Genomic DNA, 19,999 nt, shown 5'->3' on the forward strand with positions numbered 1-19,999 from the left:
AAGTAGTTGGAAGAAGTCATGATTACAGACATGGTGTCATCCCCCTAAACAATGACCATCATTTTTACATACACGCGTGATGCATCGCCATGAAAATGTTTGGTAAGCATCGACGCGACCACTCGACGTGGTGTCGACATGTCGCATTCCAGACCAGAGCCCACGTGGCGAAAACTTCTAGTTCATTCATCAATCCAAGGAGATCGAGTCAAAGGATCCGAGCTACTACACACATGTAGTAGAGTGTAGACCTACATACTGGGGCACTGTACAGTCACTGTAGATCTACAACAAACTCAAATAATCGGGGCTTCGTGGGGTGCACATGCATGGCGCACAGCGTGATGCACTGATGGTTGCGAAATGCATGACTTTGCTGATCTACTTCTATGCTACATAGTACATCTGCCGGAGCGCGCGTTCGTATCGTTTGTTGGGACGATTTCCATCGCACGCGCACTACCTTCCTACAATACATCGTGTAGTGTCCTGAAGATTCTTGCCCCGTAGATCTATGTTACGCAGAAAAGGTCGACTGGGCATTCGAGCCAATGGACTGGCGTTGGTTTCCGTCCTAGAGAATGGCCGTCTTCAAATCTGGTGTGTTCGTTCCTCGAGCTAAGCACGAACCTAGCTGCGTCGAGTGTCTTCTCTAATCGACGACTGCCTATCCGAAGTAGTGGCTGCTGTACGCCTACCGTGGTGCTATTGAAAACTTGAAGAGAGGCACGAACGGGAACGTGCGGGGAACAGCTCCGGAAATTAATACATTCTTCATTCAGCAGGAAAACTCCGTCACCTTCTTGCCCTTGCATCTGTTCTGCCCTGTGGAGTCTCAGTGGGAGACGAACGAGGAAAAATTGCGCAGCTGGCAGGGCTACCGGTGTTCAGCGGCCATGGCTCCTTGGTTCTCCTACCGTCACCGCCAGATGGGTACCGGCGCAGTGACGGAAAGTGCGGACGGATTTTGGGGCAAAGTGACGGCGTCGCTGGACTGGTGTGAGGGAAACTACGAGATTTCCTACTACATTGCTGAGTTTTGGAACACAGTGTCGAACGTGAGCTTCCTGCTGCCCTCGCTGTTCGCAGCCTGGTACGTATGGCGAGTGGGCTACGCGCCCAGATTCGTCCTGGCACACCTGAGCGTGGCACTGATCGGCCTTGGCTCGACGCTGTTCCACATGACGCTCAAATACACAATGCAGCTAGCGGACGAGCTGCCCATGCTCTATGGCACTGCAGCCCTCCTCTACTGTGTTATCGAGCTGCCCAAAGCACGTTCAGAGGTCAGTATTTTAGTGCTTCAACTATTACTTGTTCCTCATTGGGGGAGGATGGGCTGGCTTAGAAGTCTTTTGGCAATTGGTGATCACATGCCTGCCCAGATGGAGCAATTTTGAGCATATTCCGTCTGGGAAAAGACTAGGCCGCGCCTTCAGAGTACAAGATACTTGGCTTGTGATAGCGCTCTGCCAGCCTGTCACCGCTCCATGCAGCAAGTGAAAATTTCAATTACCTTTTTGTAATGGTTGAATCCATCCTAAATGTGTACTAAAATAGGTACAACTGCAAGAATCAACACAGCTCCCCTGTCACAGGCTGGCTGGCATTGCGAGGGCGCAAGTCAACGCTCCCTGGGCTTGGGAGTTCCTAGGCCTAAACCACTCACTGTTGCCCAGCAGAAAAGTGACTGGCTCCTTGCAGCTCCTGGTTAAGTGCTATAGTTGTTATCCTACTGACACCAGAAAATCTGACATCAGAAAATCTGACACCAGAAAATCCGCTTGTAATGCCTGGTTCACACTAGGCCGATTTCCCGGCCGACATGGACTTGTACGAAAAATCCGCAAGATCGGGAAGAAAATTGCCTGGTGTGGACAGTGTTGTCGTACAGTTTTCCGACAGATCTACGGCGATTTTCTTGTCGTACTAGTTCTGGCCAAGTATCGACTGGTCGATATTTTGCCGAAAAGCCGGCCAATTTTTAGTGCTTGCACGTGATGGAGCGGACATCGGACCAATCACTGTAGGCTTTTCACCATGACAGGGGAGAGCGTCGGTGCAGGCTGTGAACTGGCTGCACTGGATCGCTACTAGATGAGAGATTTTTCATGCCTTTGGCCTTGTAGCTCGTGTACAAACTATCTCAGTTCCGCGATCTAGCGTCTACTACGGTCTAGTGCGGCTGTGTACCGCGTGTACGTGTATAACAGACAAGCCTGCAACCATAGTACAAGTGAAATTGTCCACCTTTGTGTGTGAACAGCTAGTCCGACTTGTCCGACACAGTCGGTCCATTTCTTGTCGGAGTCGGTGTGGGAACATCGGCCGGAAAATTGGCCTAGTGTGAACCATGCATAAGGGGCTGTCCAAGTAACGATTATTGTTTTCTTTCAAAAATCTCATTAAATTTTGTGGGTGGATGGGTTTCAGGACCAAATTTCCTTGCGAAAATAACTGTTCACCGCACCTGGAGAATGCCCGGGTTCCACTTCTTTTTGCAGAGGAGTGCAATTGCCTGCAGAAATGGCGTGTGATAGCCCTAGGTAGATATTGATCGACCAACGTCTGATTTCTACTTTACATTGTGCCCGTCCAGACTACATGAGCCGCAATCAGCTAAAACCTGTCACGAGAGCTGAGTGGCACGCAACGTCGTAAGCTAGTTCGCCGTCTAATGTAAGCTCCCACAGGGCTTCTTCGCTACTGGGGACGACGGGGGCGCTTCAGCTTCGCTGTCGACATCGACATTAGATCCAAACTATTTTTTCTCATCATCGCTCTGAAAACCCGCCCCAGACGTGCTGACACCTGACCAAACCCGGGCCATGCACAGCGATCGTCTGGCCCTGCGAGCTGCTCCAGTGTCACTTAGGCCTTGGCGGAAAATACTCGAAAAGGTGGCAGATTCTGCTCGAAAAGCATTGGAATTGGCAGAACCATACAAACTTATGGCGGGCAATTCCTCGAATTCTGCTCCATTTCTTTATCCACATACCAAACATGCATGAAACGTACTAGAAAAAGTTTAGAATTCTGCCAATTTTTCTGCCAGCATTATCCGCCAAGGCCTAGTATCACTAGACTTACGTTGTTTGTCTTTGCTCGGCGGCTACTTGAACTAGGCCGCCGAAACCAGTGTTTGAAAGAATTTGAGAAGATGATCGCCACCGGTTCAAGAATGAAACGCAGCATGAACACGCTCAACAATTTTTTTTGTCTTTCCATCATTTCTCGAATGGAGAGCCAATGATTAATTTATGAAAAAGAAAGGACCAAGGAACTAAAAGTTATGCTATAATGTCCACTAACAATCAGCTCAGGCGTGCGCACCCAAAACGTGCTCCAGCTGATAGCTAGTTAGTTGTAGAACGTCAGTACTGTTGGTCCTTTTTGTTCAATATTATCCCATGAGCTGATTGTCAAGTACTAGTAACTGGTGGTGCTAGTGGACATCAAAGTGTAACTTGTAGTTGCTTCTTCCTTTTCTTTATTATAAATCCATTATTTTTCAACTTTCGTTTCTTCTTTCGTTTATTATAAATCCATTATTTTTCTTCTTTCGTTTATTATAAATCCATTATTTTTCTTCTTTCGTTTATTATAAATCCATTATTTTTCTTCTTTCGTTTATTATAAATCCATTATTTTTCTTCTTTCGTTTCTTCTTTCGTTTATTATAAATCCATTATTTTTCTTCTTTCGTTTCTTCTTTCGTTTATTATAAATCCATTATTTTTCTTCTTTCGTTTCTTCTTTCGTTTATTATAAATCCATTATTTTTCTTCTTTCGTTTTTTTCCTGCGACCTGACTTTCGTAAAGTTGCTGAGGTTTAAACATAAAGGTTCAGGAATGGTATGGTCACACCTGACAGTGGGCGGATGGTGGGGGTGCCGGTGAAAAGGAGAGCTTTGTGCCGATGAAAAGGAGAGCTTTGTGCCGGTGAAAAGGAGAGCTTTGTGCCGGTGAAAAGGAGAGCTTTGTGCCGGTGAAAAGGAGAGCTTTGTGCCGGTGAAAAGGAGAGCTTTGTGCCAGTCACAGGTACAATAAGTACTGTTAGGTTCGGTAGACAAGAGACAAGTAGTTTATTGGTTAGAATATACGAAGTAGAAAAACTGACAAGATTCAATCTGTAAACGACAGAGAAGACCTTCAAAGATATGCGTGCGTGCATACACAGTAGAGCTAAAGTTGTACGGCATTACGTCATAACATAACACGCCCCTTCGAAGATAAAATTCCATGGGTGTCAACCGGACACAAATAACAAACACAGTAACATAATAATAATTATACTCTCACGCCCCTTCTGAGATAAAACCTGGTTTTGCCTCAACAAAATAAATAAATAAAGTCATAACAGACGAGATGAAATGACATAGGCATGATGTCAAGATGAGACCAAATATTACAGACAAACATTGTCACACATATGACTGTCCAGACGTAGATGTAATGGTGAGACGGTCAGGCGTCTTGCGAATACGAGTGCTACGACGAACAGGTTGGGTAGCGGCGTCAGTAGGTACACGTACTGATGAAGTTGGGGAAGGGGTATGACTAGCGGAGTCAACACATGGAGGAACATACGGACGGAGAAAGCGGCGATTACGCCAGAGGACACGGCCACTGGGCATCTTGACGAAGTAGTCGCGCCGACTGCCAATTGCTACAATGACGCCACGCATGGACCACAGCTTGGTCTGGTGGTGCTGAACATCAACATGGGTGCCAATCCGTAGAGAATGGAGAGAGCGTGCCGATTTGTCATAATGTGTTTTCGGATCTACAGAGTCCACAGCTTCAGCAGACGCAATCCAGTGTCGATCAAAGCTGGCACGGTGGGCGAACACAAACGACTGGAGGGACTGACCGAACAACACTTGGGCGGGGCTGCTGCCATTAGGGCGGGGAGTATTGCGCCACTCCAACAGTCCGCGTTGGAAGGAGTCTACATCCAGATCTCCATTCCGGGTCGTCTTCTCAATGAGCAGTTTCACTGCTTTCACTGCTGATTCCGCGTGGCCATTGGATTGAGGGTAGTGTGGGGTGGAAAAGCACTGTTCCACACCCCAACGCTCACAGAACTCACGTACACGGGAAGCGGCAAACTGCGGGCCTCCATCAGTGAATATCTTGCGCGGTACGCCAACATCTGCGAACCAACGGCGGAAGTGACAAATGATGTCATGGGAGGTAGCGGTACGGCCAACTCGAGCTACACACGGCCAGCCGGACAGACGGTCAGAATATACCAGGAACTGCCAGCCTTGACAGGAGAAGAGATCTGCGCTGGCATACTCAAATGGAAATGTCGGCTGTGGCTCGCGCATCAATGGCTCCTTCTGCTGCGAACGTTGGAGCTCACGACAGACAGGGCAGGCACGGATCAGGGCTGTGATGTCATCACTCATCCTCGGCCAGTAAACCACTTGACGCGCACGACGCTTGGTACGTTCCAGGCCCTGGTGAGACGAATGCAGGTCAGTCAGTACACGGCGTTGTAGAGACTGGGGCACAACAAGACGAGAGCCACGGAGGACGATGCCGTTATCCAGGGTGAGGTGCTCACGGCCATTCCAATACGGAGCGAGAGCAGGTGGCATGTGACGTCTGGCAGAAGGGAAGCCGTCACGAATATAGGAGACTAACTGCACGTAATCAACGTCAGACTGAGCGGCATCGCGGAGCTCGTGGAACGGAAGACCAAATAGTGCTGATCCGGAGTCATCCTGCTGAAGGCATGCACGGATGGCTTGTCCAGATAGCGAGTCGGCTTCTCCCAGGAGATCATCGGCAACCGGGTTCTGCACTGGAGCACGCGACAAGGCGTCAGCAAAGGCATGCTCAGAGCCCTTGCGCCACGAGACGTCGAATTGATAGAGTTGTACCTTGGTCATCAGACGTTGGAGCCGAGGATTCTCAACCTGGTCCAGTGTGTATGTGTTCAATATTGGAACAAGGGGCTGATGGTCAACAACTACATGAAACGACATGCCAGCAAGATAGGTGTGGCATTTTCGGATGGCCCAGGCGATACCCAACATCTCCAGTTCGATCATTGCGTACCGGGATTCAGTGTCGGTGATGAATCTGCTGCCGCACTGAATGAGGCGCCACGAATTATTCTGGTACTGCCAGAGGCCAAATCCGAGACCCTTGGTCCTAGCGGCGTCACACTCGAGACGTGTCTGTGCTGACGGGTCGAAGAAGGCCAATAACGGTGGGTCAACAAGTGCTGGCTTCACAGCGTCCATAGCGACTGTGTGCTCGGGTAGCCAGAGAAACTCATTCTTGGCTTTCAGCAGACCGCGGAGAGGCGCTGCGTGTTCGGCTATGGTTGAGCTGAAATCACTGCACTGGTTGATGAGACCCATGAATGATCGCAAGTCAGTGCGATTGGCAGGGATCTCGAAGTCGGTGATAGCGCGGGTCTTTTCCTGGTCTGTCTTCCAGCCGGACTTGTGTAGCGGGCCGCAGTCTCTCTCGGAGGCAAATGCACACGGGTCTCAGTGAACACACTGTAACTGGCAATTGAAATGTACTGGCAACGAAATTAACTAACTGGCAACTAAATTAACTGATTGGCTACTAAATTAACTAACTGGCTACTAAATTAACTGACTGGCAATAAAAGAATCGTGAGCAGCAGCTTTAATACAAAGGCAGACTCCGTACGCTAATGTACGGGGATACGCTAACGTATGGGAATACAGTACGGGGATATGCTAACGTACGGGAATACAGTAACATACGGGATATGCTAACGTACGGGGATACGCTATACGCTACACCTCCCCTCTCAAATACAATCACGTCCTCGTGATTCGAATACTTGGTGATAGCTGGACACCAACAACTGGCTGTTATTTAAAAAACTGGCGGTATGCATGGTCGCGTCGGAATACACTCGACGATAAGAGATAGGCAGAATGGATGGATGACTTGAACAATATAATACAGGTATGGAGTCGTGAACATTATAGTAGATCGCGAATTACTGGGAGAGCGTCAACCGGAGTATGGCAAATAATATCGGAAATGATAACGTTTGGAATAGACAGAAGAATGAACTTATAAACAAATCATAAAAGAGAAGCACACCAGGTTCACACGATCTCACGGGCCGGGGTCAAAAGGGGAAAGAACTGTCCGCCAAAAAGGACCTGAAGAACCACAGCACACTTGCTGTACAACGCTGGCACAACCCGCCAGGAACATCGCAGTTCAAAAACCGAACTGAATACACAATACTATTATAATTATCACTATTCACTATAAGGGGCATTGTCACACACATTGTCCCACGTTAGCTGGGTAGACCGTGGCTCACCATGATCGGACGTCTACCAAACTAAACTGGATTCACACACTCGCATAAAGGAAGACTGAAGAGAATAGGAAGACTGAAGGAAGACAGGAAAGAAAATGCCATACCTGGAATCAGCGTAAGTAACCACGGCGGCGGCTGGAGCTATGGCGGAGGGCGAGCCAGGTTTATCTTCATCTTGATTGAGCCGGTCACTCAGAGAGGCTAGCTCGGCGTCAGGCAGATCGCTCCCTCCTCGTCTTGAATCGTGGTCTTCACATTGTCGATAGCATCGCTTTGCGCGACGTAAAGAGTGATGGTCTAGCCAGGAAGAGTGTTGACGAAAATCTGCATCCCACCACGGAGACGAAGTGCCAAGTGAATAGTGGACTCTGAACGTTGTAGTCACTCAGGGTTCGGCCGTCTGCCAACTGCGTGCCGGCGAAAATCAAACGCTGCCGGTCTTGGGGAAGACCCTCCTTGTCTTGGTCAGCAGCCTGCATGTCGTCGTTCTCATCAGCTTCGCCATCACCACCGGTAGTATACATGTAGGTAGCGGGTCGCTTGGAATCGCCATCGGAGTCTCCAGTGTGGGCCGTGCGGAGAGAAGGGTGATCCACGCTAGCGCCCTGACTGTGCTGCAGGCTAATAAGCAGAGCCAAGCCCAGGAAGGCAAGAAACATGATTCTCATCTTGATTCGTTGCACGGAGCTGTAGCGGGTTGAGCCATGGTGTCTGGGGAACGTGTAAAGTAACAAAGTTCGGTATAGAATGAAACAAAATGAATTTACCACTGCCACCAATTTGTAGCGCGTAAAACAGGTGGGGTCGAATCTGACAAAGTTGACTTTAACCACCGCTGCCACCAATTTGTAGCGGGCCGCAGTCTCTCTCGGAGGCAAATGCACACGGGTCTCAGTGAACACACTGTAACTGGCAATTGAAATGTACTGGCAACGAAATTAACTAACTGGCAACTAAATTAACTGATTGGCTACTAAATTAACTAACTGGCTACTAAATTAACTGACTGGCAATAAAAGAATCGTGAGCAGCAGCTTTAATACAAAGGCAGACTCCGTACGCTAATGTACGGGGATACGCTAACGTATGGGAATACAGTACGGGGATATGCTAACGTACGGGAATACAGTAACATACGGGATATGCTAACGTACGGGGATACGCTATACGCTACACTTGTTTATCACGTAGCCGCAGAAATTGATCTCGGTCTCGGCGAAAGCAAACTTCTTGGCTGACAGGGTGATACCATACCGACGAGCGCGTTGAAGAACTTCACGAGTTCGTTCCAGGTGCTGCTCAAAGGAATCAGTGAAGACCAGGCAGTCATCCACGACCTTGGAGAATTGCTCAATACCAGCGAATGCTGCATCGGTCCGCTGGTTGAATTCGTCGCCAGCAGAAATCAGACCTTGTGGGTTCCGCAGGTACTGATATCTGCCCCACTGTGTGATGAATGTGGTCAAGCTTCTGGACTCCTCGTCCAAGGGGACCTGCCAGTAGCCGTGGCGAGCATCCAGCTTGGTAAAATACTGGGCGTTACCAAGGTTAGAAACGACATCGCGAGGTGCGCGCATGGGATGCGCGGGCCGGGCGACTTGCTTGTTAAGCTTAGTGAAATCCACCGTCATCCGGACTTCTGCAGTGCCTTTCTTTTCGGCTATGACGATGGGGTGACACCACTCCGTTGGCTCTGAGACCGGTGCGATGATGCCATCTGCGACCATCTTGTCCAGCTGGAGTTTCACCTGGTCACGATAGGCGTAAGGTAACCAACGGACATTGTTCAACTTGAACGGCTGGGCGTCAGGCGCGAGTTGGATGTGCATCGGCTGACCGTCCATGGGTCGGAGCGTGTCCTCTGCAAATACGTCAGCGAACTCGTCGAGGAGGTCCTGGCGGATACGTACACGCTGGTCTGGTGAAGGGTTGCTGTGCTCTGCAGAACGGGATGTCCCTTGTGTAACTGAAGCGATCTGTGGCCAGTTAGGCGGCAAGAAACCTAACGCCTTGAGCGATGAGCGCGACAGCAATGCGCTACTGAGTTCGTCGTACACATGTAGACGAGTGGTGTGCGTGACATCACGAGCGACAACCCTGGCGGGAACAGTTCCCAAGCTGGTCAATGGCTGACCGTTCACGGCGACAACATGGTCGGGGTCAGGTTCCAGATCAGCTACACTGCCACCAAGTCTGCGGAGATGACTAGCACCAATAGCATCAACATCCGAGCCAGTATCTGGCAACCACTCTAACGTGCACGACCGGTCGTTGTCGTCAAGACGTGTTGACAGCATCACTTTGTCACCAGCCTGCACTGCGTGAATGGTGAGGCATGCGATGGTCTTGCGGCACATTGCCGCGAAGTGGTCCCTGCCCTTACACTTACGGCACTCTTTGCCCTTGGCAGGACACATTGACTTCGTGTGCTGGGATCGTCCGCACTGCGAGCACTTCGCCGGCTTGTCAGCTGCAGCAGATTTCGGCTTACTAACCAAAGCGGATTTGCTGCGTTGATACGATGACCTTGTTGCGGCATTCACGGATGCCGGTACCATGCCGTCACCGGTCTGCTGTGCGGCTTCTTCAGCCCTGCAGATCTTGGCCGCGGTTTCCAGGGTGAGGGACGGAGCTGCCAGGAGCTTATGGCGCGTGTCGTCGTTGGCTATGCCAACTACGATGCGGTCTCGCATCATGTCGTCCGTCACCTTGCGGAGGCTCTGGGGACAAGTACTGCATAGCTGAGGTGTACACGTACTGCACAGCTCCATATCAGGGAAATCGCACTGTGCAAACAGCTCCCTCATTGCAGTAAAGGAGTCAAATGACTCATTGCGCTGCTGCTTTCTATCGTAAAACGCAATTCGATCTAGGAGGGGGTTCCGTTGGCGTCGGATGTACGCTTTTACTGCTATGATGATCTCCGGAGCATCGGCACTGTGGGAGATGACAATCACATCTTCGCGCATGAAACGACGAATGTCGGCATCGAACGCCTGGCGAAGAGCGGACACCCGAGTCTCACGACTTTGGCTGGCGAGGTGCTGGCACACAGCATAATCTCTCCAAGCCTCCTCCCATGCCGTGAAATCGGCCATGGTTGCAGTGCTGAGCAACACCGGTCGCTCGACAGAAATCGGCTTCTGACTGCAGGATGTCGAAGTGCTGGGTGGTGCTTGGTTGTCGCGCGTTGCGTTTTCGACCAGTGTGGTGAGGCGAGTCTCGCGTGCCTCAGCCGCTTTCATCTGCTGCTGCATCAAGGCGAGCAGGGATACTATTTCAGCACTGATTGGGGAAATTCCAGGTTCCGCCATCACGACAATTCTACAAATTCTACAACTACAAGACACTTCTGCTACACGATCGATCGTTTGAAGATAAAAGGCTACAGAATTCACGGACAACTACAGGCTGTCAAATATTCCGTACTCAGGTTACTAGTAGTTCACTGCGCCATGTTAGGTTCGGTAGACAAGAGACAAGTAGTTTATTGGTTAGAATATACGAAGCAGAAAAACTGACAAGATTCAATCTGTAAACGACAGAGAAGACCTTCAAAGATATGCGTGCGTGCATACACAGTAGAGCTAAAGTTGTACGGCATTACGTCATAACATAACAAGTACAAGCTGGAGAATTCGACAAATGTCGGCGTATATCGTCGCTTGGGTGGGTGGTCCGCCATTTCTTAGAGAGCTTGTATGAGCAGACATGTGTTTACCGCCGTATCGCCAGGCGACACGTGTCGTTACCGGCATGATTACTGTTCAATGCATCAGAAAAAAACGGCAAAACGGGCTGGGTGTGTACACTCGTTTGGACGTATTTTGGTGCGTATGTGTGCGTGTGTGTGTGTGTGCATATGTGTGTGTGTGTGTTTATGTATGTGTGTGTGTGCATGCGTGTGTATGTGTGTATGTGTGTGTGTGTGTGTGTGTGTGTGTGTGTGTGTGTGTGTGTGTGTGTGTGTGTGTGTGTGTGTGTGTGTGTGTGTGTGTATGTGCATGTACTCGTGTGTGCATGTACATGTTACATGCATGCTCTTGTTCTACGTCGCCTGCAGGCGCCCAACACAGTATTTGCCATCGCGTTGTTCTCCCTTACCACGGTGGTGTCCATTGCGTACGTCGTGCGCCGCGACCCGATCATCTTCTTCTCCTGCTACACGATATACACCACGGCGCTCGTGATTCTTGGCACCGTGGCCATGTATCGCTACGGCAACGCCGAGTCTCGTTTCCTCGGCTACTCGGCCCTCGGGTCGTACGCTCTCGGCTTCACTCTGTGGGCGTACGAGAACAGCCACTGCCCGACGGTGGAGGAATGGCGTCTAGGGCTGGGCCCGGTGCTGGGGGTTTTCACGCAGCTGCACGCTTTCTGGCACCTGCTGGCTGCCATGGGTGGCTATCTGCTGGTCATCACCAGCCTGCACGTTAACATTCTGGTTGGAGCAGGTCGGCCACGCATTGTCTATCACAGTCGCATGCTGCCCGTAGTCACCAATGATGGAGGCCAGATGTCACCAGGATCTTTGTCTCCGTCGCCGACCAGTAATGCCTATGACTGTGGCCAGAAGGGACAGATGACGATAAATGTGTGATGTAAGATGTAGAGTGGTCAGTCCTTGCCAGCTCTACCGACTGCAGGACTCGGTGCGCGTGCGTGTGTGTGCGTGCACGATGTGTGTGTGTGTGTGTGTGCGTTTTCGTGTGTGTTTGTGTGTTCATGTTTGTGTGTTTGTGCTTATTCGCTCATTGTTCTATGCTTAGTCTCGTTTCCATGGCTAGATAGCTAATGCTTCCAAGCTGCTCTTTCCAACTTGTCCGTTAAAGAAGTAAATTTGAGTCCGTTCTATCAGGGTAACACACAATACTTTGTACGCCATGCATAAGCTGATGATTTCCATTCTGGACCTGCTGAGTGACATGCATTTTCAAGCGCCGTTTCTATATCGACCCCCAGGGGTTTTTTTCTCGCTGTTGGCAGTGATTAGAATCCATTAGATCCTTGGCCGAACCGTGGTATGATGACAGCTTCGCTGAAGCTTTCTTGATCCATTGCATTCCAAGGCATTCTCAGGTGGAATGAACCACCATTGAACCACCGTTTGCTTTTCTTTTTTCCTATATTTTACTCTTAATTAACACAGCCCTACTGGAAAACAGTTGGAGAACAAATAGAAACGACTTCACATGTGCTTTGCACATCACAGTTGTACTTTCCCACACACCTCCACTATATATGCTCCTGGGTAGATCTAGTCTTATCAGAATCTACTTTGTTTTCTGATGGTTGTCCCACTCGGCATGGAACTCAGAGTTACAACAAACACAGAGTTTCCCGTCATTGTGAACTTGTGTGCAATGTTTCTACCATTGCTCCCTGGTTTCTATCATAACTCCCTAGTTTCTGCCCTGGCTCCCTGGTTTCTATCATAACTCCCTAGTTTCTGCCCTGGCTCCCTGGTTTCTATCTTAACTCCCTGGTTTCTGCCATGGCTCCCTGGTTTCTATCATAACTCCCTAGTTTCTGCAATGGCTCCCTGGTTTCTATCATAACTCGCTAGTTTCTGCAATGGCGCCCTGGTAGCCCTTTCCCAAAGGTGCTCTTTTAATTCGCACTTAGTGCTTTTCGCGTCCCTCAAAATATGCTGAAAAAGAGCTCTTTTTTCAGCGAAGCATAGCTATGATACATTTTCAGATATGAACCCAAGCTGAGAAATGAATACGCACTCTTCCATTTATGGGTCCACGAAAGGCAAAACAGGAAGTAAAGTTCAAAAAACCCACTTTTTACAGCATTGTGTACATGCTTCACCAACTTGTTGCCCCCAAAACAGCGGCGTGCCAAGGCCCATCGAGCACTCGGAAACTGTGATCGCATGCAGCATGAGCAAACAGATTTTAGCACTTTCTCAGCTCAAAAAGCTCAAAAAGGTCGATAATAGACATCCTTAGCAAAAGTACGATAACGCTAACCTTTACGGTACTCACTCCCAGCCGTGACAAAAGACGTTATCGGATAACGGAAAAACGTTACAGAGCTCAAAATAACGGGCCGACGTTCGTTATGGAAATTCTGCAAAAAATGCAAAAACTCGCATTGTTTTGTAACTGGCGGGAGATGAAAAGCACGTCGTGCAGATCGACATGAGATCGAGAGTCGAGATTGCTTCCTCTTGTGACATTTAGCTTTTTTGGCGAGTTTTGCCTTTCAGTTGACAATTTCTGCGTCCCCTGCTTCGTGCCTTTCCCCTCTATCCCATCTTGGAAACAAAGGACCAGTTCCACGGCACTCCTGAGGAAGAAATTCATCGGCCTCTCCCAGACGTGCTGGAGCTGGAGAACCCTTACAGTCTTCGGTGCTGCGTTTAGGAAAGGGTTTCCAAGGACCTGGGAACAGCGAAAACTCATTTTCGCCGTGCTTTTGCTATTCCAGAGTAAAAGACCTCGCCAAGGTATTCTTTCGGAACGACAGCAAACTAATCCCTGGTTCAAAATTTTGAATTTCTCGCATATGTTTCCACGAAAATTCATATCGCCATGGTTGTCACGACTACTTCGTCTCAACTATAACGTACTTTGTGCTAAGGGAAAAGTCAGCTTGAACGATCCGAAGTACGGAAAGGTTTGCGTTTACGTTAGCGTTTTTTTAGCTAAGGATATCTATTCACCAAAAAACGCAGTAAAGGGCGAAAGAAACGGGCTTTTCCAAAAAGGGTTAAAAACGTAAAGGGCGAAAACAGGGCGAGCACCTTTGGGAAAGGGCTACTCCCTGGTTTCTATCATAACTCCCTGATTTCTGCCATGGCTCCCTGGTTTCTATCCTAACTCCCGGGTTTATAACATGGAAATTGCCCACCATTTCCATGTTACAAATGCTCTCCTTGGCTCACCATCTGAGTTCCCTGGTTTCTATCCTAACTCCCTGGTTTCTGCCATGGCTCCCCCTGGTTTCTGTCCTAACTCCCTGGTTTCTACCATAGCTCCCTGGTTTCTATCACCACTCCTGGTTTGCTCCAGCCCCTTTTCAGTTTCACAAATATGGTTAGCGTGCCGTACTGCAACATTAAATTGCGTACGTGTAGGCGATCACCTAATGTTTGCTGTACGTCGTTTTGTGTTAGGACCACCAAGCGGAGTTCTGCTTGAATGTCTGGCTCAGTTTTTGACTACATTAACCCTTTTACCACTGCAGGGTAGATCTACTGCCACTTGTCCACTGACGACCAGCGAAAATGGCTCATTTTTACTGAAAACAAACCTCTAAAAAGTTCGTAACTCTGGCATCCATTCTCCGATTTACTAGAGTGCACCCTGATGACCATGCAATTGATAATAATTATCTCTTTGTCTGTCAAATCCTACATGTACATGTATACGATTTTCCCTATTTTTGGGAAAGCGTAGATCACACCTTACAAAGTAAAGTTCTTTCTTCAAAACCCTGTTGGAGTCTGCATTCCATGTTTATCAGAGATGATGTTCGAGACCCCTGGAGGAGGGCACGGGTACACATGGCAGTCAAGACTCAGCTTCTGCCGTAACTGTCAAAATGCGACCTGAGCATGATAAACAAAGCAACCACGTGGAACTTGACCTGACTCTGTCTCCTGACAGCAGCTGGGCCGAGGAGTCGGACTGTCCACCTGAGGGGAAACTCTCAGGGGGCGATGAGGCTAGAGCATTGGCGATATTGGCAGACTGCTTCCACAAGAGGCCGCGGGAGTCGACCTCCCCATTGGTAGTTTCTAGTGATAACCAGAGGAAGAAGAAGGCGAAAAAGATCACTGCGTCAAGCAATAAGCATTTAACTTGGCGCAGATAACATCTTCTCCCCCTGTGTAGCCCTAGGTATACAAACACAATCTGGTTTTCCCTGTCCTACTTCAACCTCGTGTCTTCCTCCAGCTTCCTCATTCTTATCTTTAGCTTGATCCTTTTAGGTATTTCATTAGATTTTAGGACCCTTAGCCATACATGTAACTATGCACCCGCTTACGTCAAATGTCCCTCCCCTTTTTTAATTACTTCCTCCTGCAATGAAGGGTAGCAAGCATCTTCGCATTCTCTGCACAAACGCTTTCGGCCTAGCCAGCAAACTTCCCGACCTACAGCACGCACTCCTGCAGCATCAGCCCGACGTAGCAATTGTGACAGAAACGAAGTTCACTGCGGAGAAAGTGCTTCCCTCTGACATTAGCTTCCCTGGATACAGCTCACCACTTCGGTTGGACAGAACGGCACATGGGGGAGGGGTAGCCATCTGGGTGAAGTCGTCACTCCCCTCCATGCTCATCCCTGAACTCATGTCCCCCGCACATGAGATCATCTGGGTTTCTCTCCAGCTGGCCCCAGATCTCCGCACCGTCTTGGGAGCAGTGTATCGGCCGGGGTCCTGTGCCCCTGGCGATCTTACCTTAATCGATCATCTCGACAACATCCTCCCAGAAGCTAGACACCAGGGCTCCCACATCATCCTAGCTGGCGATTTCAACGTGCACAACCGGGCTTGGCTGAACAGCTCGAAAACTACGCCTGCAGGCGAGGCTCTCGAAGATACCTGCGCTGCCCATCTTCTTGTCCAGCATGTCACAGTACCGACTCGTGGAGACAACCCGCTAGATCTCATAATGTCAACGTTCACGTCCCCAGTAACTACACGTATACTTCCGCCCCTCGGTCGATCTGACCATGCAGTTGTATTGTCAGACTTTTCTTCCGTGCTCCCTAGACATGAACCCCCTGTTAAGCGAACAGTATTTCGCTACAACAGGGCAGACTGGGATCGCCTCAGGGCGCACCTTCGCAACGTGGAATGGGGTGATATCATCACGGAGGACCCAGAAACTTCCTGTGAGCAGGTTACCGCTTCGATTACTGCAGCTGTTGCACAGTTTGTCCCATCCAAAGTCCTGGAAACGAGGCCTTCCGATCCGGTATGGTGGACGCCTGAATGCACCCAGACCGAGAGGGAGAAGGAGAAGCGCTGGCGCGACTGGAGAAAACACCCTTATGACCCAGCACTTCAGCAGGCATTCACCGATTCCGTGACTGTAGCGATCGCCACCCAGTTCCGATCACGACGTGCAAAGGAGGACAGCCTCCGTCGCAGCCTCTCAACTGGGTCCCTCAGAGACAAACAGTGGTGGACGAAGTTGAAGAACGCTGCTGGCAACCGCACACAGCCCGAAATTCCCCTAGTTGTCGACTCTGACGGCCGCGAGTGGGCAACGAGCTCAGAGAAAGCAGAGGCATTCGCTCGCTTCTTCTCGAAGAAATGTAGCGTTGCCGGTCCGGACCTTGTGGAGGCTGACCTACCGGACCCTGCTCCCTCAGAGGCTCCACCTCTTCGCACCATCCGCTTCCGCCCACAGGCTGTACGCCGCCTCCTGGCAAGGCTCGACGTCTCCAAGGCTACCGGGCCTGACCGTATTTCTGCTCGCGTCCTTAAGGAATGTGCTCATGAGCTCGCAGAGCCACTGTCCAAGTTATTTGCTTTATGCTTCCGGTCTGGAGTGCAACCTAGGATGTGGAAGACGGCCAACGTGGTTCCGATCCACAAGCGGTCTTCCCGCTCAACCCTTAAGAACTACAGGCCCGTATCCTTACTGTGCATAATCTCGAAAGTAATGGAAACTCTTGTAAACAGACACATCGTAAACTATTTTGAAGACCATCATCTGCTCACGTCGCACCAGTTTGGATTTCGCATAGGCCTCGGAACATCGGACGCTTTGCAAGCTCTCCAAACTGCCTGGGCAAGCGCTGTGGGCTGTGGAGGGGCGGCTCGTATCCTTGCTGTGGACATCGCAGGAGCGTTTTATCGTGTCTCGCATGTCGGCCTCCTCCACAAGGTACGTAGCCTAGGCATAGATGGTCCGCTTCAGAGATGGCTGGCGTCGTACCTGGACACCCGTTCCCTACAGTGCCTCGTTGGAGGGCGGACGTCATCTAGGTATACGACCTCCGCTGGAGTCCCCCAGGGAAGCATCCTTGGACCAACGCTTTTCCTGGCCTACGTCAACGACGCGCCAGATGTTCTCGCTGACGGCGCCAGCTTGGAAGCCTATGCTGATGATACAACTTTGTACAGCTTAGTCACCTCCCAGCAGACCCCGACAGTCGCCGCGCAGTCACTGCAGGTGTCCGTTGACCGACTGCACGAGTGGGGTCGTACATAGAAAGTGATGTTTGAACCGACCAAATCCCAGGCCATGACAGCCACCCTCAGACGCACCGGCTTAGATCTCCCCCCACTCCTGTTTGGTGGCACACTGGTGCCCGAGACAACTACCATCACCCTCCTTGGTGTGAAGGTGGACGCCAAGTTGACCTTCAGCGATCACCTACGCTCCGTAGCCACCCGTGCACGCCAACGGCTTGGGGTTCTAAACAGAGCCGCCCACATACTCACCCCCGCCGGCCGGACGACCGTATACAAGGCGTTCGTACGACCAGTCATGGAGTATGCGCCTCTTGTATGGATGGGAGCTGCGCAGAGTCACCTCCAGCGTCTGAACAATGTTCAGCGCCGCGCGCTTCATGCTATCGGCCCTGGGGCACACCTACCCAGCCTGGCCATCCGCCGCACTGTTGCCTCGCTTGCCTGCCTGTACAAGCTGCACTACTTGCCTGGTCCTCCGCAGCTGCTCTCTGTGTTGCCACCGCGCCACATCATCTCTACCAACCCCAGAACTCGCAGCGAGCACGGTGCTGTCAGTGGCCATGACCACCAGCTCCAACACCAGCTGCCTGCATCTGCCCCGCTGGCACTGAAGCGCTCGTTCCCACACTGCAGCATCAGCGATTGGAACTCCCTCCCTGCCGCTCTCCTATCCCAGCCTCCCCACAGCAAGAGAATGCAATCACTCAAAACGAATGTTTACCGCCATCTTCGCAGCACAAACTGGCTCTGGGCAGTCGATTCCCTATGAATAGTATGACGCTAAGACAGTTTCTCACCCACAATCGCTCGTGTTAAGCCTTGGGTTTTTTCATCTTTCTCACCTGTACAGCTCTATCTTCTTCTTTTTTCATTGTTTTTGGTGCGTGTTTTTGGCCGTGACGCCGAGACCTCAGGTCGGCAGAGTCATCAATGCCCCACCATCACTGCTGCGTCTCGGTGCAGCGCCTGCTCATTAGTTGTCACGTTTGTCCTAGTCTCCGTACCATTGTCTTTCCTTATTCTTTTCGAGCTGGTTATGTGAACGTAGTAAAAAAAAAAAAAAAAAAAAAAAAAAATGTCTGCCACGTTTCAGCAACACAAGGGCATTACTTTTTCTGTAACAGGCCTTCTTGTGCAAAGGCGTCCAGAGTTTTCAAAATCCTATAATTATAATAGGATTTGGCCTCTTAAAAATTGGTTTTGTACTTCCCAGTTTCCCGTGCCAATGAAAACCGAAATTGGCAGTATCCAAGCCTAGATGGCCCATATGGAGCTAAGAAAACAATTCTATGCACCTATGGCTATAGAAAAAGTACCTCCTAGGCTAGTACCCCAAGAGTTCCACTATTAATATGTGTACATACTTGAACACAACTGATTTAGTAAATGCCCCAAACATGTAGTGTCTTTAGTTCGTAATGATCTGCGAGCACTTTACAACACGACTTCAATGCTAGGATGGTGCTAATATTCATCTATTCCACTCCTAGTCTATTTCTACCACTTGTAATTGCAATTCATCAGCAATTATTGCACCCAGAGACCTTTCCTGGGGGTCTTAGCCAATGTGTAACCTCTATTCATTCATTTAAAGTTAAAGAAAGAGATGCATGATAGGAAAGATCGAAATGCGGGTGCATTTAACAACTCTGTGTTTGGTGGCAGTCTGGGTTCGCGGACCGACCGCATGAACACAGCCGTAACTTCCATAATAATTGATGAATTTTGCTCAAATCTTGACCACATACCCAGTGTATTTCACTAAGTCCAATGAAGTATAAATCAAGCTCACACATGGGAATCCGCAGACACAATAGTCAAATCTGCGATTATGCCGTACCACCAATACCTTAGACGCAATATGCAAACGCAGAAAGAAGCTGGGTAGAAACTGAGTGCTCCACAGGATTTCCTTCACATATACCTAGGTGCTAAGTGGAGCGGAATTTTGAAATCATATTCAGAACAAAGTACTCAAGCTGTCAAACAAAAATCATGCAATCGCGCAAAATTTAGGTCCTCGATCAGTAGCACTTTACTCAAAGCTACTAGACAAATATAAAAATCCATGACACTTAGCACCTTGATAAATGCTCACAGTTTCCAAAAATGTATGGTTTATGGGGTCTGTGACTTACAGGTTCTTCGCTACGCTGTCTAAGAGGTACGGGACTCAGTGGAAAATGGAGAAAAAAAGTGCTCTGTGCAAGTACAGATCGAGGTATGTCTGTCCAACTAGAACTTACTAGAACTTAGTCGAAGCCACCAGCGTCATATGTCAAACCTTCTTCCTCTTGCTGCTCATCCTGGATGCCCTTCCTGATCCTCCTTCGCTTCTTTCGTGACCTCTTCCCTTCTTCTGACTTCTTTCTGGCAGCATGTGCCTGTCTCTCACGGTCTAGCAGCTTGATGAGACGTGTCGTATGGTGTCCAGTAGGGAGGCCCATCTCGTCCAGAACGCGTTTCACTGCCACACCTCCATCATTGAACCAGGCCAC

The 19,999-nt window shown here is 49.7% G+C and overlaps 1 protein-coding gene across 1 annotated transcript; it reads left to right on the top strand.

Moving 5' to 3' along the window:
- The first annotated feature begins 438 nt into the window (after positions 1-438).
- On the top strand, positions 439-12,669 carry LOC135812155 (alkaline ceramidase 3-like). The gene is made up of 2 exons (XM_065325476.1): positions 439-1,286; positions 11,398-12,669. The coding sequence occupies exons 1-2, from the start codon at positions 897-899 to the stop codon at positions 11,932-11,934; spliced, it is 927 nt and encodes a 308-aa protein (XP_065181548.1). The 5' UTR covers positions 439-896; the 3' UTR covers positions 11,935-12,669.
- The last annotated feature ends 7,330 nt before the right edge of the window (positions 12,670-19,999 follow it).

The sequence above is a fragment of the Sycon ciliatum genome, chromosome 3 (assembly GCF_964019385.1).
Source record: "Sycon ciliatum chromosome 3, ocSycCili1.1, whole genome shotgun sequence".
In the NCBI taxonomy this organism is placed as follows: Eukaryota; Metazoa; Porifera; class Calcarea; order Leucosolenida; family Sycettidae; genus Sycon; species Sycon ciliatum.

Bases quoted from the DNA above. Each gene is read 5' to 3' on its own strand.
- LOC135812155 (XM_065325476.1), top strand. From the start codon at position 897: ATGGCTCCTTGGTTCTCCTACCGTCACCGCCAGATGGGTACCGGCGCA. The intron at 1,287-11,397 runs GTCAGTATTTTA...CGTCGCCTGCAG, and splicing joins TGCCCAAAGCACGTTCAGAG to GCGCCCAACACAGTATTTGC.